The 18,154-nt window shown below is 39.1% G+C and overlaps 1 protein-coding gene across 1 annotated transcript in view; it reads right to left on the bottom strand.

The window, feature by feature from the left end:
• NXPH2 (neurexophilin 2) overlaps window positions 1-17,724 on the bottom strand; it is a 114,021-nt gene extending 96,297 nt beyond the window's left edge. Inside the window, exon 1 of the mRNA XM_059394362.1 lies at window positions 17,634-17,724. Within this exon, the coding sequence (XP_059250345.1) occupies window positions 17,634-17,684 (51 nt within the window). The 5' untranslated portion in view covers window positions 17,685-17,724. The remainder of the gene's footprint in view (window positions 1-17,633) is intronic.
• Between the last annotated feature and the right edge of the window lie 430 nt (window positions 17,725-18,154).

Genomic DNA, 18,154 nt, shown 5'->3' with positions numbered 1-18,154 from the left:
CCATCACATACACGCTCCAACGCAGGTGTGCCCTGTGTGCAGTAGCCCAGAGAGAAGCACTTCACGTGCCTCGGGAGGAAAGGTCTGCAAAAGCTGGGAAGAACACTGTTGTGTGACCTGAGGGTTTCCTTCCTGTAACAATGGCAGTGTAATCAGGAGAGTTAGGCTCCTTCCCTGGGGCTGGCTTACATTCCACCCACTGGGGGTCAGGGCTCTCAACAGCATTGTAAATTCATAAACCCAAAGAACATCTAGGAGACCATCTGGTCTAGGGGTTCCTAAACCTGGTTGGGCCCCAGCAACACCTGGTGCCTTGGCCCCAACCCAGAGACGCTGAGGTAACACGCCCAAAGGCCCTGAATAGGCTTTCTCGCTGTGGCTGTCACGGGGGCCAGCATACAAGGACAGTGGAATCGAACCACCTCAGTTTTCACAAGGAAAACTTTTGAGGAAATTCATACCTACAGAAGTGAAAAGACCCCACCAAATTTCAAGAACATCAGAACAGCAATGGAGAAACATCTGGCAAAGAAAATTTCAGCTCAAATACTTTCAAAAAGTATTTTCAAGGCACGTGACATAAGCTATACATAATAGGACTATTATGTATGTAATAGAATAGAAGGTCAAGAACTATATAGTGGGAGAGAAAAACTTGAAGAAAGTTGGGTTTAGTAAAGATACGTGTTGCAATGAGCTATAAATTAGCTCTGCTCTTCCTGGTAGGAAAAGTTAATAGGAAACACTGAGTAGAAAACTTTTCATTCTTTAAGGATTCTTGACTTACCAGGAAAAATTCTAAAGAAATTTAGAATTTTGTCCCTAGGAAAATATTCTAAAGAAAAGTTTGGCAGAATACTACGCCTACAGTAGACCCTTAAACTGGCAAACAAAGCAGTGAATGAAAATATGAATATATGTGTTACCAAAAAAATGTTTTTCTATGGCTATTTCCTACGCTAACCTTTGAGGGAAGCTAAGAGTGTACCAGTAAATCCTGGCTTGTTTGGGCATTTGCAGAGAGTGACATTAGCACAATATAATCAGGTCTCTAACTGCCGAAGTAGAGACTAAATATCCTCCCTGCCAATCAAAAGATACCACTTTTGATGCGGTGGGAAAAGTTCAGTCGGAGAGTATATCTGTGTGCATGTGTGTGTGTATAAGGGCAGGAACAAGGATGTACTGGCCTGCCCCGGGGGTGAGCAACACACTCACTCCAGAGGCTATGGGAGCCTATGCAGAGGCTTATCCACCATAGACAGAAAAGCATAGTGCATAGCCCACTGTGGTTCCCAGACTTTATCCCAATAAGGAAAGTCACCATTTATACATATCTGTAATTTCATGAAAATATACTATATTTCAAATTTTAACACCAGCCAGGGTCTATTTACTTGTTTCTTACCATGTTTATCTCTAGGGGAGAAGATGCAACTTCTAGTATACCTTCATAGATACATTTTTTTTTTTTAAGAATTGCCTTAAGGAAGAAATTTAATTAAAAAAGCATTCCATTGTAGAAGAAAGTGATTCATACTATTTATAAAAATAGAGTACCTCAGCGTTTACATTTCAGCAAATTTGAAATCCCCCAATTTTTCAATAAAAAGGAAACATATTCTAGCTCCTAAGAGTTGAATTTAATAGTTTTAAGCTACTTTTTAAAAATCTCAAAAACACTGAAGCAAATTTTCCATTCAAAAGTGCTACTCTTAGGACGTCTGGGTGGCTCAGTCGGTTGGGCCACTGCCTTCAGCTCGGGTCACAATTCCAGAGTCCTGGGATCGAGTCCCACATTAGGCTCCTTGCTCGGCGGAGAGCCTGCTTCTCTCTCCGCCTCTGCCTGCCCACTCTGACTGCTTATGCGCATGTGCACTTGCTCTCTCTCTCTCTCTCAATCTGAGACAAATAAATACGTAAATAAAATCTTTAAAAAAAAGTGCTACTCTCTAGTTCTGATGTGCATAATGTAATCTAGGTTTGTGATAAACTCTTTTGAAGACTGTAATCCCACTACATTTTAATTGTAACAAATACATACATCAAGTGTGATTTAGTTCACTTTTTTATTAGCCAACTATCATTGATGATCACCATTTTCATTTTTATTTGCTGTCTTTAAACTTCTTATTATCACATTTTAAAATATGGAAATTCAAAGGCTTTACTAAAACTCTCTGAGCAGCCCTAACAACTGGTAAGAGCTGTACCTGAGGCAAAATGAAGCATGTGAATTTCTACTAAGAGGGAAATCTTATCCAAGAGGGCAATATCAGAGGAATTACTTATCCATTTGCCTTATAAATGAAAATTAATAGAGGTGGGTACCCTGGGCAGAGTGTCTGACAGAGCTGCACTCAAAAACAGTTTGAATTGAACTGACCTGAAGAAAACTGAACTGAAGGAAACTGAGATGGGGTTAAAAGAAAAAAAAAGTGTTAAGAAATTAGGTCTATGCAACATGTTGATCCCTTCCCAATAGCGCAAAGATAGAGTATTTAATTGGCAGAGGCCAAAGAGGTCACGTGGCTCTGCTTCTCACAGCCAGGAATCTCCTACCATGGTGGGCCTCAGTCCCGGAGTGTCTGTCCTCCAGGACACATTGGTCAGTTTCTGGAGATATTCTTGGTTGTCACAGCTGGGAGAGTGTGCTACTGGCATCTAGTGGGTAGAGGCTAGGGATGCTGCTGAACATCCTACAATGCCCAGAGCAGCCCCATTTTCACTACCCCAACCCTTCACTCAAGTAATTACTTGGCCCAAAATGTCAATAGTGCTGAGGTTGGGAAACCCTGCCCTATGGCAAGACCCAAGAGATGACCTCTGCTTACCCCTTTTTTCAAATCCTTTATTGAGGCATGATGGACATACAAAAAGCTATACATTTATCACATATACACTTGGAGATAAGTATTCACTCATGAAAATATCACCACAATCTATGCTATTAACATACCCATCACATCCCTGTGTAAGCACACATTACCTCACATGCATGTCTTTACAACTGCTCCCTTTACGAAGAAGACCTCCCTTATTTTGAAATTCATAGTGATAATATTTGTCAAAAACACTACACAAAAAGAAGTGCACTCATACAATCACATTTGAAGGTCACAATCCCATCTCCTGATGTTACTATTAAATTTAGTATTCTAATCTGTTTATATGACAGGAAAAAATAAAAGCGCACTGTAAATAAATTCACATGAGAATTTTTGTTGGTTGTGTTATTTTTAATTCTTCTATTGTTTGGTAGCTTTTAATACTTGAATTCTATTTCTTTTTTTTTTTTTTTTTTAAAGATTTTATTTATTTATTTGACAGAGAGAGATCACAAGCAGGCAGAGAGGCAGGCAGAGAGAGGAGGAAGCAGGCTCCCCACTGAGCAGAGAGCCCGATGCGGGGCTCGATCCCAGGACCCTGGGATCATGACCTGAGCTGAAGGCAGCGGCTTAACCCACTGAGCCACCCAGGTACCCCTTGAATTCTATTTCTTAATTTTTTTTTAACATTAGACAGCTCCTCTTAACTGCTTCCTATGAAAGATAAGGAAACTGGCATGCTTGCTTATCTTCACCTGTGTCTTCCATTTACCTCCAAATTTTTAAAATATTCTGTTACTTAAGTTCATTAATATTCATTGCAGTTACATTCCATTCTTAGACTATATTTCAATCATTCATGCTTTGTGTGTAAATCCATTCTAAACACTAAAAAAACAGCATTTAGAGAACTGAAACGGTTGAAATGGAAATCCCTGTAGAGCCACAGTGTGACTGAACTAGAAAAGGAAACGGAACCCCATACCTTTCCAAGGTCAGAGGCTAACGGATCCTTTTCCAGTTTCCTTCACTTCTGACTCCTATTCAGACACCACTATATCCCACATCATCCCCCCGTTCTATATTTCCACTTGCTTGGCTGAGGTATTTCTTTGAAAATTGTTCCATATGGAGTGAGTAGCAATTCCCCTGAGATCCTTGCATGCCCAAGTCATTTTTTATTTTCTCTGCTTTTTCTTTCTCCTTTTTCCTTCATACTTTATAGTTTTGCTATTGGTTCAATACCCCTTTCCTCTCAGAACGATGAAGGCATTATTCCTTTGCTTCCAACATCCAGCGTGGTTAATGAGATGTGTATGCGTGGGGGGGGGGGGGCGTAATCTCGTTTCTCTGAAAACTCTCAGGATTTTCTATTTTCTCCTTCAAGTTCAGAAATTTCACCAGATTTTTATTTCTTTTTAAATCAGCCCCTTCAACACTGTTTTTTGTTGTTGTTGTTGTTTTGTTTGTTTTTAAATTTTTTACTATGTTCCCTCCCCTCACAGTGCCTGTTTCTGGAGCATCTGAACTGGATTTTCTGAATTTGTCTTCTGTGTCTCATCACTGTTAACTCCTATTTCCTATTTTGGTCTTTTGGTTCTGTTGTGGCTGACTTCCTCTTAAGAGTTCACCAGCATGGGTGCCTGGGTGGCTCAGTCATTAGGCGTCTGCCTTCAGCTCAGGTCATGATCGCAGGGCCCTGGGATAGAGTCCTGCATCAGGCACCCTGCTCAGCAGGGAGTCTGCTTCTCCCACTCCTACTCTCCCTGCTTATGTTCCCTCTCTCTCTCCATCAAACAAATAAGTAAATAAATAAAAAATCTTAAAAAAAAGAAAAAGTAAAAAGAGTTCACCAGCATAAACTTTAGCCCTGCTCTTTTCAATCTTCTCCTCAACTTCTAAATTTCATCTGTTATACGTTTCATTTCCAGGAATTCTTTTTCATTGAGTAATTGATCTTTCTTCATAGCAGTCTATTCTTATTTTCAGGATGCAATAACCTCTTGAGTTTCTGAGAATACTAATTAGGAATCCTTCAAATTGAAATCTATCCACTATATTATTTGTTTCCTGCAGGGTAGCTCCTCTTCTTCCTCCTCCTCCTCCTTTTTGTCAATGATTTCTCTTAAATGTCTGGTGATCTGTGGTTTTTTAAATCTATGAGTCAAAAAAAATCACACTAATCAAGATGAAGAGCTGTAGGAGTTTGGGTCTCCTCCTCTGATAGAGTTCTTCCTTTAGCAGGAGTTCCGATCACAAGCTCTCTCTAATGGGAACACGGAGTGTTGATTCCTTAGGATGTGTAGAACTGTTGGTCTAAGCAGCCCAACTTTTTCAAGTCTACCAGACGCTCTTAACCTGAACATGACATCCTAAATGAAGCAAAAGAAGGACTGGAGGAAAAAAAAAAAAAAAAAAGTTGGCATTTATTCATCCTCTTGTCTAAATGATACTTTCCTGATACCCAGATCCTTGATTCTGCTCTAGACATGCCTGGTTCTACAAATTTTCCCGTGAGTTGCCCTGTTCTCATGAATTTCTTCTCTGCTTAAGTTTGTCAGAGTCAGCTTCCGTTGCTTGCATACCAAGAAGCTAAGATGTTGCCGATGGAAAGGAACGCTGATCTTTTTTAAGCTAATACTAGGTACTAGGCATTTTACATTTTTTAGACAATCATCACAACTTTATGAAATAGCTATAATTGACATTATTTTATGAAGAAACTGACATCGAGTAGACGTATTGGCTTGTCCAAGATGCCAAAGAAAGCACTGAATCCAAATCATTCTGTCATCAAAACCTAAGCTTTCCCTCTACTCTAAAGGATCCATAGAGTATTAAGGATGCAGACCTGGCTGCAGTTTGTAGCATGTGATGAATATTGGACAAGTGATTAAAGGCTAGAAACCCAGGCCAAAAAAACTTAGATACCACATGTTAGGAAAACGGGAATCACAATCTCATTCTTAAAAGTAGAATGACAGGGACACCTGGGTGGGTCAGTTGGTTAAGTGTCTGCCTTTGGCTAGGATCATGATTCCAGGGTCCTGGGATCAAGCCCCAATGTTGGACCCCCTCTTCAGCAAGGAGTCTGCTTCTCCCTCTCCCTCTGGCCCCTGCTCATGTGCTCTCTCTCTCTCTCTCACTCACTCTGTCTCTCAAATAAATAAAATCTTAAAAAAAAAAAGTTGAGTGATACAGTAAATTCAAAGAGGATTTAAGAAAGCTGATTCTATGGCATGTGGAATGAATTTAGAAGGCTTGTTTTGGAATAAAGTAGACCAGCTAGAAGCTGCTGTAGCGATGAAATGGCACCAGGTGGAGAGGAAGAGACAGTTTACAGAAGGATTTGGAAGGAAATTTCGTGGGATTTTGTGACTGAATGGATATTGTAGGGGATGAAGAAAAATGAGCCAAAAACGACTAAAAGATTTCCAGTTGCAATGGGGAAAGCTGAGTGAATGTATTTACCTTGCCTCCCTCCCAGATTTCCCACGACATGAACTAGGAATGCAAAAACAAGAATGAATGCATAGTGGTGCTAGAAAGAGGAAAGGAGGCCAAGAGTCCACAAGATGTGAGAGCCTCGAGAGGAAGGAAAGAAGAGTGGATCAGAATGATGCAAAAGCCAGATGTGCTGAATAGCCCGTAATCAATGACAAAGGAGAACAACACCTGAGCAGTAAGCTGGGGTTTACTCCCAACCACCCCTCCCCATCGCTCCCACCCACGAATACCCTCTTCCCACCACCAAGCTCAGCCTAGGGGGAGCTGGGAGCTCACACAGGTACCAGGGCTGTTCCCAGAAGGCTGCAATGTCTGTCCAGTGAGCAGAAAGAGGGCTGAGGCTCTAGATGCTCACCCTTTAACGTGAGGCTTCATTCATCTTGGACAGCTTACAGAATTAACTCTGGAATCTGCCACAGAAAGTTTCTAGTTACAGCCATAGATCTACAAAAAGAATGAAGGCCGTCCCCCAGCAACGGCTGTTCCGAAACACACAAACTTGGTTGGGGCAGGAGGATCGGGGGGATTTGGTGTAAATTCACAGATATGAAGTTAATTTTTAAAAATTAAAGTAATAGCGTATATGATATTACACTAAGTAAATTTGAAGATGTGCAAAGATGCATACTTTTCTTTTAAAATAACAAAAGGGACTCAATAAAATTTTTAAGAAAAAAAATCTGAGGGGATAAGTAGTCATAATGGCAATTAAATGTTTCCAATAGATCTCTCCTGAAACAAAAAGCCTCAAGTGGATTAAAATGATTCCCAACAACCTTCCAAGGCAGAAGCAGTTCTCATCTTAATTTCTCCCAGAACTAAGGAAAAAAAAAAGTCTTTCTAATTATGATCTTAGAATAATCCTGATGTAAAACCACTTTTGTTATATTTTACTTATGTATTATTATCAATGTTCCTAAATAAAATACTAAGAAGATAAAAACACATGTACCAGTATATTAAAATATAGATCATTTAACTTGGTTTAAACAGCTTAATATTGGGAAAATTTTAGGAAAAATATTGGGAAAATTATGTTATATAAGTAAGAAATACATGGAGGTTAGCATTTTAAAAATATATGATCATTTTGAAGGATGCTAAAAACATATTTGAAATCGACCTCTGAGATCAACAATTTTTTTAATGTAAAATATAAAAGTATATTCTTAACTTGATAAATTACCAGAAGCTAAAAGTAAACATATTGAGTGAAGTGTTCACTGACGCTGGAAATACAAGAACTCTTTCTTTCCCAGTGTTAGTCAACAGTATTCTGAAGGTTTTACTCAATACACTAGGAGAATAGATTTTAACTCAAGAGGCATCAATGTTTACTAAAGAGACAAATGTCAGATTATTTATAGGTAATAAAATTATCTATATGTAAAATCCAGGAGAATCAAATTAAAGGATTATTAAAAAGAATCTAGTTCAGAAATAGAACTCATACAAACATAAATACACTAAAATAAATATCTTTCCTTCTATGCCAGCAAAAAATAATTTTAAAATGTCAGGCATAGAAACAGTATCCACAACAACCCCATAATGTATAAAATATCCAAGGAGTAATAAAATAAACAACAAGGGCGCCTGGGTAACTCAGTCCTTAAGCGTCTCCCTTCAGCTCAGGTCATGATCCCCGAGCCCTGGGATCAGGTCCCACATTGGGCTCCCTGTTCAGTGAGAGCCTGCTTCTCCCTCTCCCCCTCCCCCTGCTTGTGTTCCCTCTCTCCATGTATCTCTCTCTGTCAGATACATAAATAAAATCTTTAAAAATATATATATAAATAAAATAAAATAAACAATTGTGCAAGAGCAATATAAAAGACATATAAATTTAAAGCTGTAGAAAAAAAGAATGGAAAAATTAAGAAAATTAATAAGAATAAGAAATACAATGGTTAAATATGAAAACACACTTCACCTTCACTATAAACAATGAAGTTCTTTCCTCTAATAGATTGGAAAAGTTAAAAAAAAGAGAAAACACTATCCAGATAGGAACGCACATGTGCCAATACACTGTGTGTGGTACTCTATTTTGGTATTGTTAGGGGACAATTAGGGGACAATTTATATTTATCAAAAATCATATTGTACATTCCCAGCATTGAACCAGAATTTTCAACTCTAGGAATTCATTTTACATATTTACAAGTATATACAAAAACTTCAAAACAGTTAAAATATTAATAAGGGATTGATCAAATACATTAATGGTATGTCAATGCTATGAAATACTATGAATCCTCAAAAATATAAGCTGTTCTATATTATATAAAAATGGCCATAATATATATTCTATAACAAAAATGTTATAGCACATTATGTTGTGTTGATATAATTATGATAAAAGCATACATATCCATAATTTCTGGAAAAATACACATTAAATTATTCATAGTGATTATCTCTTACTGTGAGATGGCAGAAAGGAATGAGAATACCTATTTTAAAAGTTTCTGAATATTTAAAAAAAAAATTTAAACAGAAATCTTAGGTCGGTTTCCCCAGAAGCAGACCCTGAACCAGTGTTTGAATGCGAGTGATTTCTAATGAAGAGGTTCCAGGGAAGTCTGGTAAGAGCGTGGAGCTGCAGGTCAGAGAGTGGAAGGAAGCCATAGAAATGTATGATGTCAGGCAAAATCCACTTGAGGTAGATTCAACCTGCTGCCTTAAAGGAAACTCTGGAATATTCCGCCAAGTCTCCAAGCAAGACAACTCTGGCACCTGTGAGTCATTTGTTAAAAGCTGGCTGAAGGGGGAGGGAAGAGAACAGAAGGACATTCTGACTCTGAGTGCTTCCTGGCAAGGTGCATCCAACACCAGCACCTGGGGGTACTTCTTTGCAGGAGATTTACCGTTGCCCAGAGTTAGAATGGAAATCAAAAAGTGGAGGGGAGGGGGTTGTGCATAGAAATGTTAAAAAGAGATCCAAAGAGATCAGGATGGAGAGTCAATAATATACTACCTTTACAAATGTAAGAAAGGGAAGAGAAAACAAGAGGAAGTTTGCTACTGCTAAAGAACAATCATATACGGATGCTCCCAAGTTCTGCACAAGGGTAAGTACCTACTATGTAGCCGGGCCCCATCCCCCAGGCTCCTTCTCACATTGCGACCTTCTCCTTAGACACCTGGGATTAAGTGGCCCTTAATAGAAATTAAGACCGTTTGCTCTCTTCCTGTTCATCTTTTTCATCTCAAGTGGTGCAGGTTGAGATCTTGAGAAATTAGAGGAACTCTTAGATCCTCGGTTGATCATAACTGGAGCTACATTTACTGGCCAAAGTACTTGGCAAACTGGACTCTGGGAGATTAAATTCTAAATGGAACTGCTGACCAAAGGACATGATCCAAGAACCTGTTTGTTGTGTTTACCTTCTTTGACTTTATGACAAACTTGTTTAAAACTTTCCTAAAATGAATGAGTTGAGGTTTCTACCTCAGCATGGACACTGAACAGAGTGAGGCATTCTGGAGGTCAAAGTCAGATCTCATGACCTTCTGCTGTGAGTGGATACTGCCCTGACCTTTTAGCTGAACTATCTTTTTCTGGTCTACATCCCATTTCTGAAACCTTCAACGCTTTTGTTTCTTCATCTGCAAAGTGGATGCACTAAAGTCATTACTGTTCTGCTTACCTTTCACAGCTGATGCGAAGATAAAACACAGGATCACATATGGGAAAAGAATCTAGTAAACCATGTAGCGCTTTATACCGAGTCACTTGTCTCCACAGTCTGAACACAAAGATACCAGACATTAAAAAGGGGGAGGTTGTGACTAGAAGATCTGAACCCATGAATATTAGAAGGCACTTGTTCAGGAAAGATGTGACTTTGAACATGGTGAGTGGGTGTGAGTTGGTAATAAAACATCCGAGTCAAAATGAACAGGGAGCTATGGAGATATGGTCTTGGAGTCTGAAGAGCAGGTCAGGGACCGAGGTGCAAATTTGGGAGTCATCGACATGCGATTAACCGGTGAATTCAGAGTTATGGAAAACACACGTTTGAAAACTTCACCTCCCTTTCTTTTTTACTGATCCCAATTGTCTTCTGTTTGGGTTATTAAAAGTAAGACTTTGTTAATAAAAATGATTGTTATCACTACTGCAAAAGGTTAAATAGTTCTTTAGAGTCCCTATTCTCTTATTGTATACATTATCCATTCAAAATGTCATGCGATTGTCATACTCAATCGAACACTTTCAGTAGTTAAGTCTGTACATATAAACGAGGGGTAGAATTCTGGAATGGGAATCACATGGACTTTATATAAATTAAACATGCGGTCTCCCTCTGCAAATAATCTAGACTATTTCTTAAGTTACTATTGTGAATGAATAAATATACATCTATGTAACTTAAGGTAAAACTGATAAGGTTTTTATATTGTCAGTATTATACTACAATGCTTGAAAGTCATAATCTTGCATATTCTTACATGAAGAGAATTAAACAAGTGTTTTTATGACCATAAACTTACCTTATCTGGCCCAAACAGTAATATCACAATGTCAGGGTTCTTTTTTCTTTTTTTTTTTATTTGACAGAGAGAGATCACAAGTAGGCAGAGAGGCAGGTAGAGAGAAAGGGGGAAGCAGGCTCCCTGCTGAGCAGAGAGCCCAATGCAGGGCTTGATGGATCCCAGAACCCCAGGGTCATGACCTCAGCCAAAGGCAGAGGCTTAACCCACTGAGCCACCCAGGTGCCCCGTCAGGGTTCATTTTTAAAGACATTTACATTGTTTAATATGTAATTGGAGTGAACCCCAGGACTAGTAGGTCTGTTTCAGATGGCTCGTTTCTTAATGTTAAGACCACTAACATTTTCTCCACCTTTGATAGGGTCTCACATGCCAGTTCTTTGTTGGTTTTCTTTTAAAATTTCCATACCATTTACATCTAAATTCCTGAAAACTTTTTAGTTAGTTAAAACTATTTCTGATTTAAATAGGCTGGATTCTACTGAGGTGTACAAAAGTCACATGATCATTTTCTGGTTGAAGTACAGTATTACAGCGTTACGTTGTTTATCTTAATTATTAGAATTTAACTCAGCATCAATTTACTTTTATTTAAATTAATTCAATAACAGAATTTTCGTAGTTTACAATTTAAAAATAGTATAGATGGGGAAAAAAGCCTGAATACACCATTTTAATTTAAATTTTATTGATTTTGTGATTATATGGGTTAAATAAATGTTCATCAATTCCCTTTGCCTACTTTCACTAATTTTCTCTTCCCATAAACAGTGATAACATTAATCAATCTTGCAGTGTTTTAAATCTACTTCTAAATACACATATCATTTGTGATGTGGCTACACAGCATAAACTCCACGTAAAACTTATCTTTAAAACAATTATGTTTGTGTTAAGACATACTTTAAATTTTACAGTAATTAAAGATGTAATTCATAAAAAGAAAAATCCAGAAACACTGTTACCATATGATAAAAAGGAAAGTGATGCAAGAAAGCACTTTTCATCCACTTTATCATTAATGACTTCATTTATAGATGAAGGGTTGAGGTTGTTAAGGGACTTGCACAAGACACATACACACAAATGTGTGGGCAACATCCACACACTCACACTCTCAGAGCAGTCCTACTCTGCTTACTGGTACATCCCCAATGTCTCCTGTCGTCTCGGTGTGGTTGTCTGGGTCAAAACAGCCAGTCAGTCAATATTTGTTGAGTGTGCAATTTATTTAAAAATGGAACATTGTTGGGGCGCCTGGGTGGCTCAGTGGGTTAAGCCGCTGCCTTCGGCTCAGGTCATGATCTCGGGGTCCTGGGATGGAGTCCCGCATTGGGCTCTCTGCTCAGCAGGGAGCCTGCTTCCTCCTTTCTCTCTCTCTGCCTGCCTCTCTGCCTACTTTGTGATCTCTCTCTGTCAAATAAATAAATAAATAATCTTAAAAAAAAAAAATGGAACATTGTTCATTCCAATACACAAATGGAGACATTTAAAATGCCCCTCTTGATCTTATAGTTTTATTGGGAGAACAGAACATGATAAATGTATGGAAGAAACTTGAAAATAGTAAGTACGCGCACCTTTAAGACAGCATTATTATTGTAATTTAAGTATACAAAACTTCCCTTGTCCCTTATCGTACGTCCATAAATCAAGGACAGACAAAATTGATAAGAACGGCAAGTTTAAAGACATTATTTTAACTTCTTAAATGATCTGACAAAGAAAAAAGGAAAATACGATTTGTAGCTTTTGGGTTTAGATAATGACATTTTAATTTTTAATGGTCATTCTACAAAGAAACAGAATCCCTTATTATATACTGATCTTATAGCACAATGAACCAAACAGTTGTTTGAAGGTTTTTAATCTAGATTTTCATAAATTAAAAATAACCTAAAATGAACGTTTTCAATCATATCTTAGAATTCCTTCTATAATATGAAAATCTATGCTGTAAATTGTTTTAAATCCTTTTTTTAATGGAATAGGGTTTTGAAATAAGGAATGGAGTTGTATTAACACCATTGGTCATTTCAAAAATAATTTTTGAAAAATCAAGTAGATTGTTAGAAAGTAAAAACTCATAAAAATAATCATTAGGGCATCTGATTTTGGCACGGTAAAAAACACTTATGATGAAATAGTGTTTCAAAGTCTTACAACAGTGCAATAAATGGGTTAATTGGGAAAGGATTATTTAAAATAATTTAAACATTATAATGTCTATACCAGACTAATACAGAAATTAGTTTGTTAAATCATGGTCTTCCGTACTGTATGAATACTGTGAGAGTAACCTCACATGGATGAGTGCTCAAGATCATTTGGACCAATTTTTTAAAGCAGCTTTAAAATAATTGACTCCCAGATCAAGATATTAAATGCCAACTTCTTACCAGCAATAATGCTTATGGCTAAGATAGAAATGAGATTCTCTACAGAAACGCTGACACAGCCCTAACTGTAGGCACTTGAGTGTGCAGCTGTAATTCTTTTTTCAAATCTTACCCAGCAATGCTTCAGGTAAAGGAGTCCACAGAATATGTAAACAGTAAGAGACCGTCTTAGAGCTTTTACAAAATCACAAACCTGTGACACATTTATATTCACCTTTGATTGCTACTACCAAATGTCTAAATCATTCAAAGTGTATTGATTAGCTCTTTAACAGGTAAAAGGTGAACAACATATTATAAAATCAACATTTCTTAATTCATTCGATTTGCAAGAGCTACACATTTTAAGCTGACAATGTCAAACCTCTAAAAGGTTTTCCAAAAAGCCTTCTGCCTTATTGAGCATTTTGATCACTAATCAAAAACAATACAAAAAGAATCTTAAAGAAAAACAAACAACAACGAAGATTAAGAAAGCTTTTCTTTTCCATTTGGAAATCTATTAAGCTATAAAATAAGTTCCCAAGAGGAGTCAATCTCCTATGTGGAAGGCATTTAAAACTGAACCAGATAACATAAATCTCAGAATAGGCCAAGGGAACACAACATGCACGGAGAGATGAATGGCGAGAATAGAGGATTTAGCTGTCTAATCCTAATTCTCATTTTTAAGAACGTCTAAGATAATGGTGTTTTTAATGAGGAATTAATTGTAATGCCCCGTCAACTCTTAAATCGTAGCCATGATATTGCAGTATTTTTACGGCTGTGCGTTATCATCATCTCGCCAAGAGACTATTGATCCTACACTAGAAAATACTGTTTTGATGTTTATTGATCAGAACTGTATGAGGGAAATTACGATTTTTGAATGGAAGACAGTCATGAGTTACCACTTTTTGTAAATACGGAGCTGAGAATAATATATGTTATGAATATCATAGTAAACAAGGAGCTGAGAATAATGTATGTTATGAATATCATAGTAAACAAATCCTAAAATTACTAATTTATTAAAAGATAAACAAAGTAAGTTCATGTGGGAAGACACTACACAATGAGGATAAACTTAAAATTATAACACCTTTCCTCACAAGGGTTCTGATTTTATAGAATTCTAAAAATTCGCTATCTTACATCACTTCTAATTTATATTTTACTTTGTAAAATCATTGTAACACAGAAAAACAAGATGAAATGTACGACAAACTTATTTTAAAAATCATCACTGAATTTTAACTTAAACTCAAGCTAATAATCTATTTAAATTCAAATTTAATCTTTTACAATCTGCATTTTACTTAAAGGCAAAAATCACACTTATTATGAGTCCTAAATTATCATGTAAATCTGTAAGAAGTTGTCATCTGGAGAAGTCTTTACTTTGCATCATGTCAGGAAATAACACTCATTATATTATAATATTAATTTCAAATGCTAATTTTCTCATCATTAGATGGCAGAAAAGAAATAATGTGTTGTTAATACAATAATAAAGAATGGTTGCTGAATAAGGATTTCAGAAAAAATAATACATTCAGGATTGATATTTAAATTTTGCAACTGCCTAGCAATCCTATTAATTAGGTGAGCAATCTATCTGTTAAAACACTGGACGCAGGAAGGAGAACTGGACAAGGGCAGCTAATACGCACGTACTTCATAGGCTACCTGCAATATTTACCAATTCATCCGACTGTTTTCTTACAAATTTTAAGTATTACAAAAACAAGTAAAAACATTCTAGTTATTGTACCAGTATCATGTGGTTATTTGGACCCATTGACTTATTTGGACCCAATTCCGTGTGACTGTTTTCGATGAAACAGACCATTTTCTTAAAATTCCATTTCAAAATCCCCAAATGAATCCACTACTGGTTTAAAATACTTAGCGTGTTTTAAAAAGTACATTCTTCAGGTTGCCCAGGTGGTTGAAAAAATGAAATTTAATTCCAGCAATAATCCAACCTTGCCCCCACTTCTGCACTCCCCCCATGGCAGATCTACTAAATACAACTATGTCTAGTTCCTAGAAATTTAAAAGTCCAGTTTCACATCTAGAAAACACTTTATCCACTTGCTGTTGGGACTGAGCAAGTAAGTCCAATATCAGCTTGGAAAAGGTAGAATAAAACTGTGAGTCATCCAAAGGGTCCAGTTATGACCTGCCCTCCTTGATACCTGCCAGGGTGGGGTACATGGTGGGCCTGGGGAAGGTTTCATTTAGGTTTACCTTCCTCAGTCACTCTGTTTTCAGCTCACATCCTAACCCCCTTGTGTTGTGTGGCTGGAAACAGCTCTAAGAATGTGGAGAATGTAAACAGCCTTTTATTGTTCAAAAGGATGGCAGAGTAAGGAATGTGTGCTTATCACACAGCTGCAGCTCACACCTCACTTACCATGATAAAGTGCTCCAGGAAAAAAACATTACAACCCAAGCACAATCCAAAAACGGATTAGAATTTGACATAAGCTTCCTTAAAAATGAATCAATCAATCCATGCTGTAATATTAGAATCTAGCTCTTAAGGAGGGTATATAATCCCTTCAAGATGTATTTCCTATTTCTTATTGACTCTGGTGGTGTGAAAAAAAAAATGTAACATTTCCAATACGGTGGCTGATGGGAGAACTTTTTCTCATCATATGCCCAAATATATTTCCTCATCTTTAAGAGTCTTACACAGTGGAACAGATACACAGTTCATGATCACTGAATGCAAAATTAAATTAACTAAGAGATTCATGAAGATATCCTGGAAATCTTACTTAAGTACCTGATTTCTCTAGGCCTTTGGAGTTTTATTTATATACACCATACAAATGCTGCTGGTTAGACCATCTTTTATTGGAATCCAGCTTAAACATTTTAAAAAAGCAAGTGATACTAAAGTCTAATGTGGCATATATGTTGCATGCACAATGCCTTAGATGCAAAATTTATTTTAATATGCAATACTGTATATAGGCAGGATGTGATGGCTCCATGAAGGACATTTGGAAACATCACTGCATTTTCTTCTTGATGTCACTGAAGAATTTCTTACCCAATGCTGTGCAAGTAAAGCTAATCTCTGTTGTAACCAGAATGGACAGGCCTTTCCTTATCCTCTCCCCTTCACTAAGACCTTTTAGAATCCCTTCCATCCTCAAAATGTGCAAGTACTTCGGCATCTACAGTATCACACATCTCACAGAGAAACTTTCTTAAGTTAGTTATCTTTCACTCTAAAAGGAAATAATAGAGAAAGAGAAAAGAGAAAGAAAGAGAAAGAGAAGAGAAGAGAGGAGAAAAGGAGAGATGAATCATTCTCTGAGAGCTTGGTTTCCTTAACCTTGTTTTAACAGCCCAGAGCTAACTGAGCAAAATCTTAAGTGTAAGGACCAAAGAAGCCGTGGAACCTGGAGAAAACCCTTAACAGCACTGTATCAAGGTTAAGTGCCTATAGAACAATTGAAATCCACAGGCGAAAGCAGTCCCTTTCTCTATTTTACTTTAAAAGTTGTCTTCTGGAAGGTTTTACTTGGGATCTTCCTTAAGTATAATTAACTAACAGTATATATATATATATATATTATGGAGGCATATTTCGGAAGGAGGAGAGCGCGGCGCCACGCGGGAAAACCAGGGAGAGAAGATAGTTAAAGGACTAACAGTCACCTAACACCAACAGTTCTCGCCGGAGAACCCTGAACCACTCTCTAACGGCCTTCATATTCCTCAGAGCCCCCTCAGACAGACGAGGTGGGAGAAGTCTTTGGCAGCAAACTGCTTACCAGATTCCCGAGAGGGGGCTCCAGCGTGGAGTTGGGCGTGAAAGTTATATCCCGCAACCCCACCGGCGCAAAGCCCCATCCCAGTCCCCTGAGCCAGACGGAAAACCAAGACAAATCCAATCTCCCCCCGATTCCCAAATCTGTCTTTTGCCTAAGTTTCCCTTAGCAAGGAGCTACTAACTGACACTGGGAACAAGGATGCACGATGCCCGGTTTGAAAGGAGTGTCTGCAGGCATCCGGGCAAAATACCATGTGAAACACAAAAACCACCAAGCCCCTCAAACTCTGGCCTGGAGGCAAATCTTGCGGATCATCCTCATCGTACCCCTCTACTCTCATCCCCTCTCGCATATTCTTCCCCGGTCACTTTCTGCCTACTTTACCCCAGCCCTCAAGTCCCAATCCTTGCTAAACCCTCCAAACGCCTCTAGGTCCCCCTGTTAAATTCCGCGATTCTTCCCCTCCAACCCCTAAAGCAACCCCAAACTCCTTCCACCCCGCGTGCTCCCAGACCCGAGGTCCCGTGCAACCTCAGTCTCCGCTTCTGAGTCGGCCACGGACGCGGTTTTCCCGCCGAAACGCGTCCCCCGCGCGCTAGGCGCGCGGCGAGCCGGACACTCACCAGCTGCAGCAAGCCGGGGACCACGACGAAGGGCAGCGGCCGCAGGCGCATGGTGCCGGCTGGCGCGGCGTCTCACGAGCTGCGCGCCCTCGCCTGCCTCTCGCGCATCTCCACTTCGAGGGGCAGGACTGAGGACGCCAGGGACACAGCGCGGCGCTTTCCTCCCGGAATCCGAGCGCAGCGCCGCGCCGCGCGGACCCGGTGCGCGGGCGGGGAAGGGGGAGGGCGGGCTGGCGGGAGGTGCTTCTGGGGTCCCCCGCGCGCCCCTCCTTGTTGGGGGCCTGGAAAAGAGCGCGCTGTGCGGCTCGAGACCCGCACGCTGAGCGGGGCTTCAGGGGCGCCCGAGGCTCCGGCGTTCCGGAGTCGGGGTGAGCGCGGGGGACGCCCGCGGGCTGGAGGCAGTGGCTCGGGCGCTTTGGTGCCGGGTTCCCGCTCCAGGCTGCTCTAGTGATCCGGACCCGCGGTGCGGCTGCCCGACAGAGCTCAGCGCTCCCTGGAGTCCGGAGGAAGGCCCGGAGCCT

Source organism: Mustela nigripes, chromosome 3, assembly GCF_022355385.1.
Source record: "Mustela nigripes isolate SB6536 chromosome 3, MUSNIG.SB6536, whole genome shotgun sequence".
NCBI lineage: Eukaryota > Metazoa > Chordata > Mammalia > Carnivora > Mustelidae > Mustela > Mustela nigripes.
This window is presented reverse-complemented; position numbering and strand designations above follow the sequence as displayed.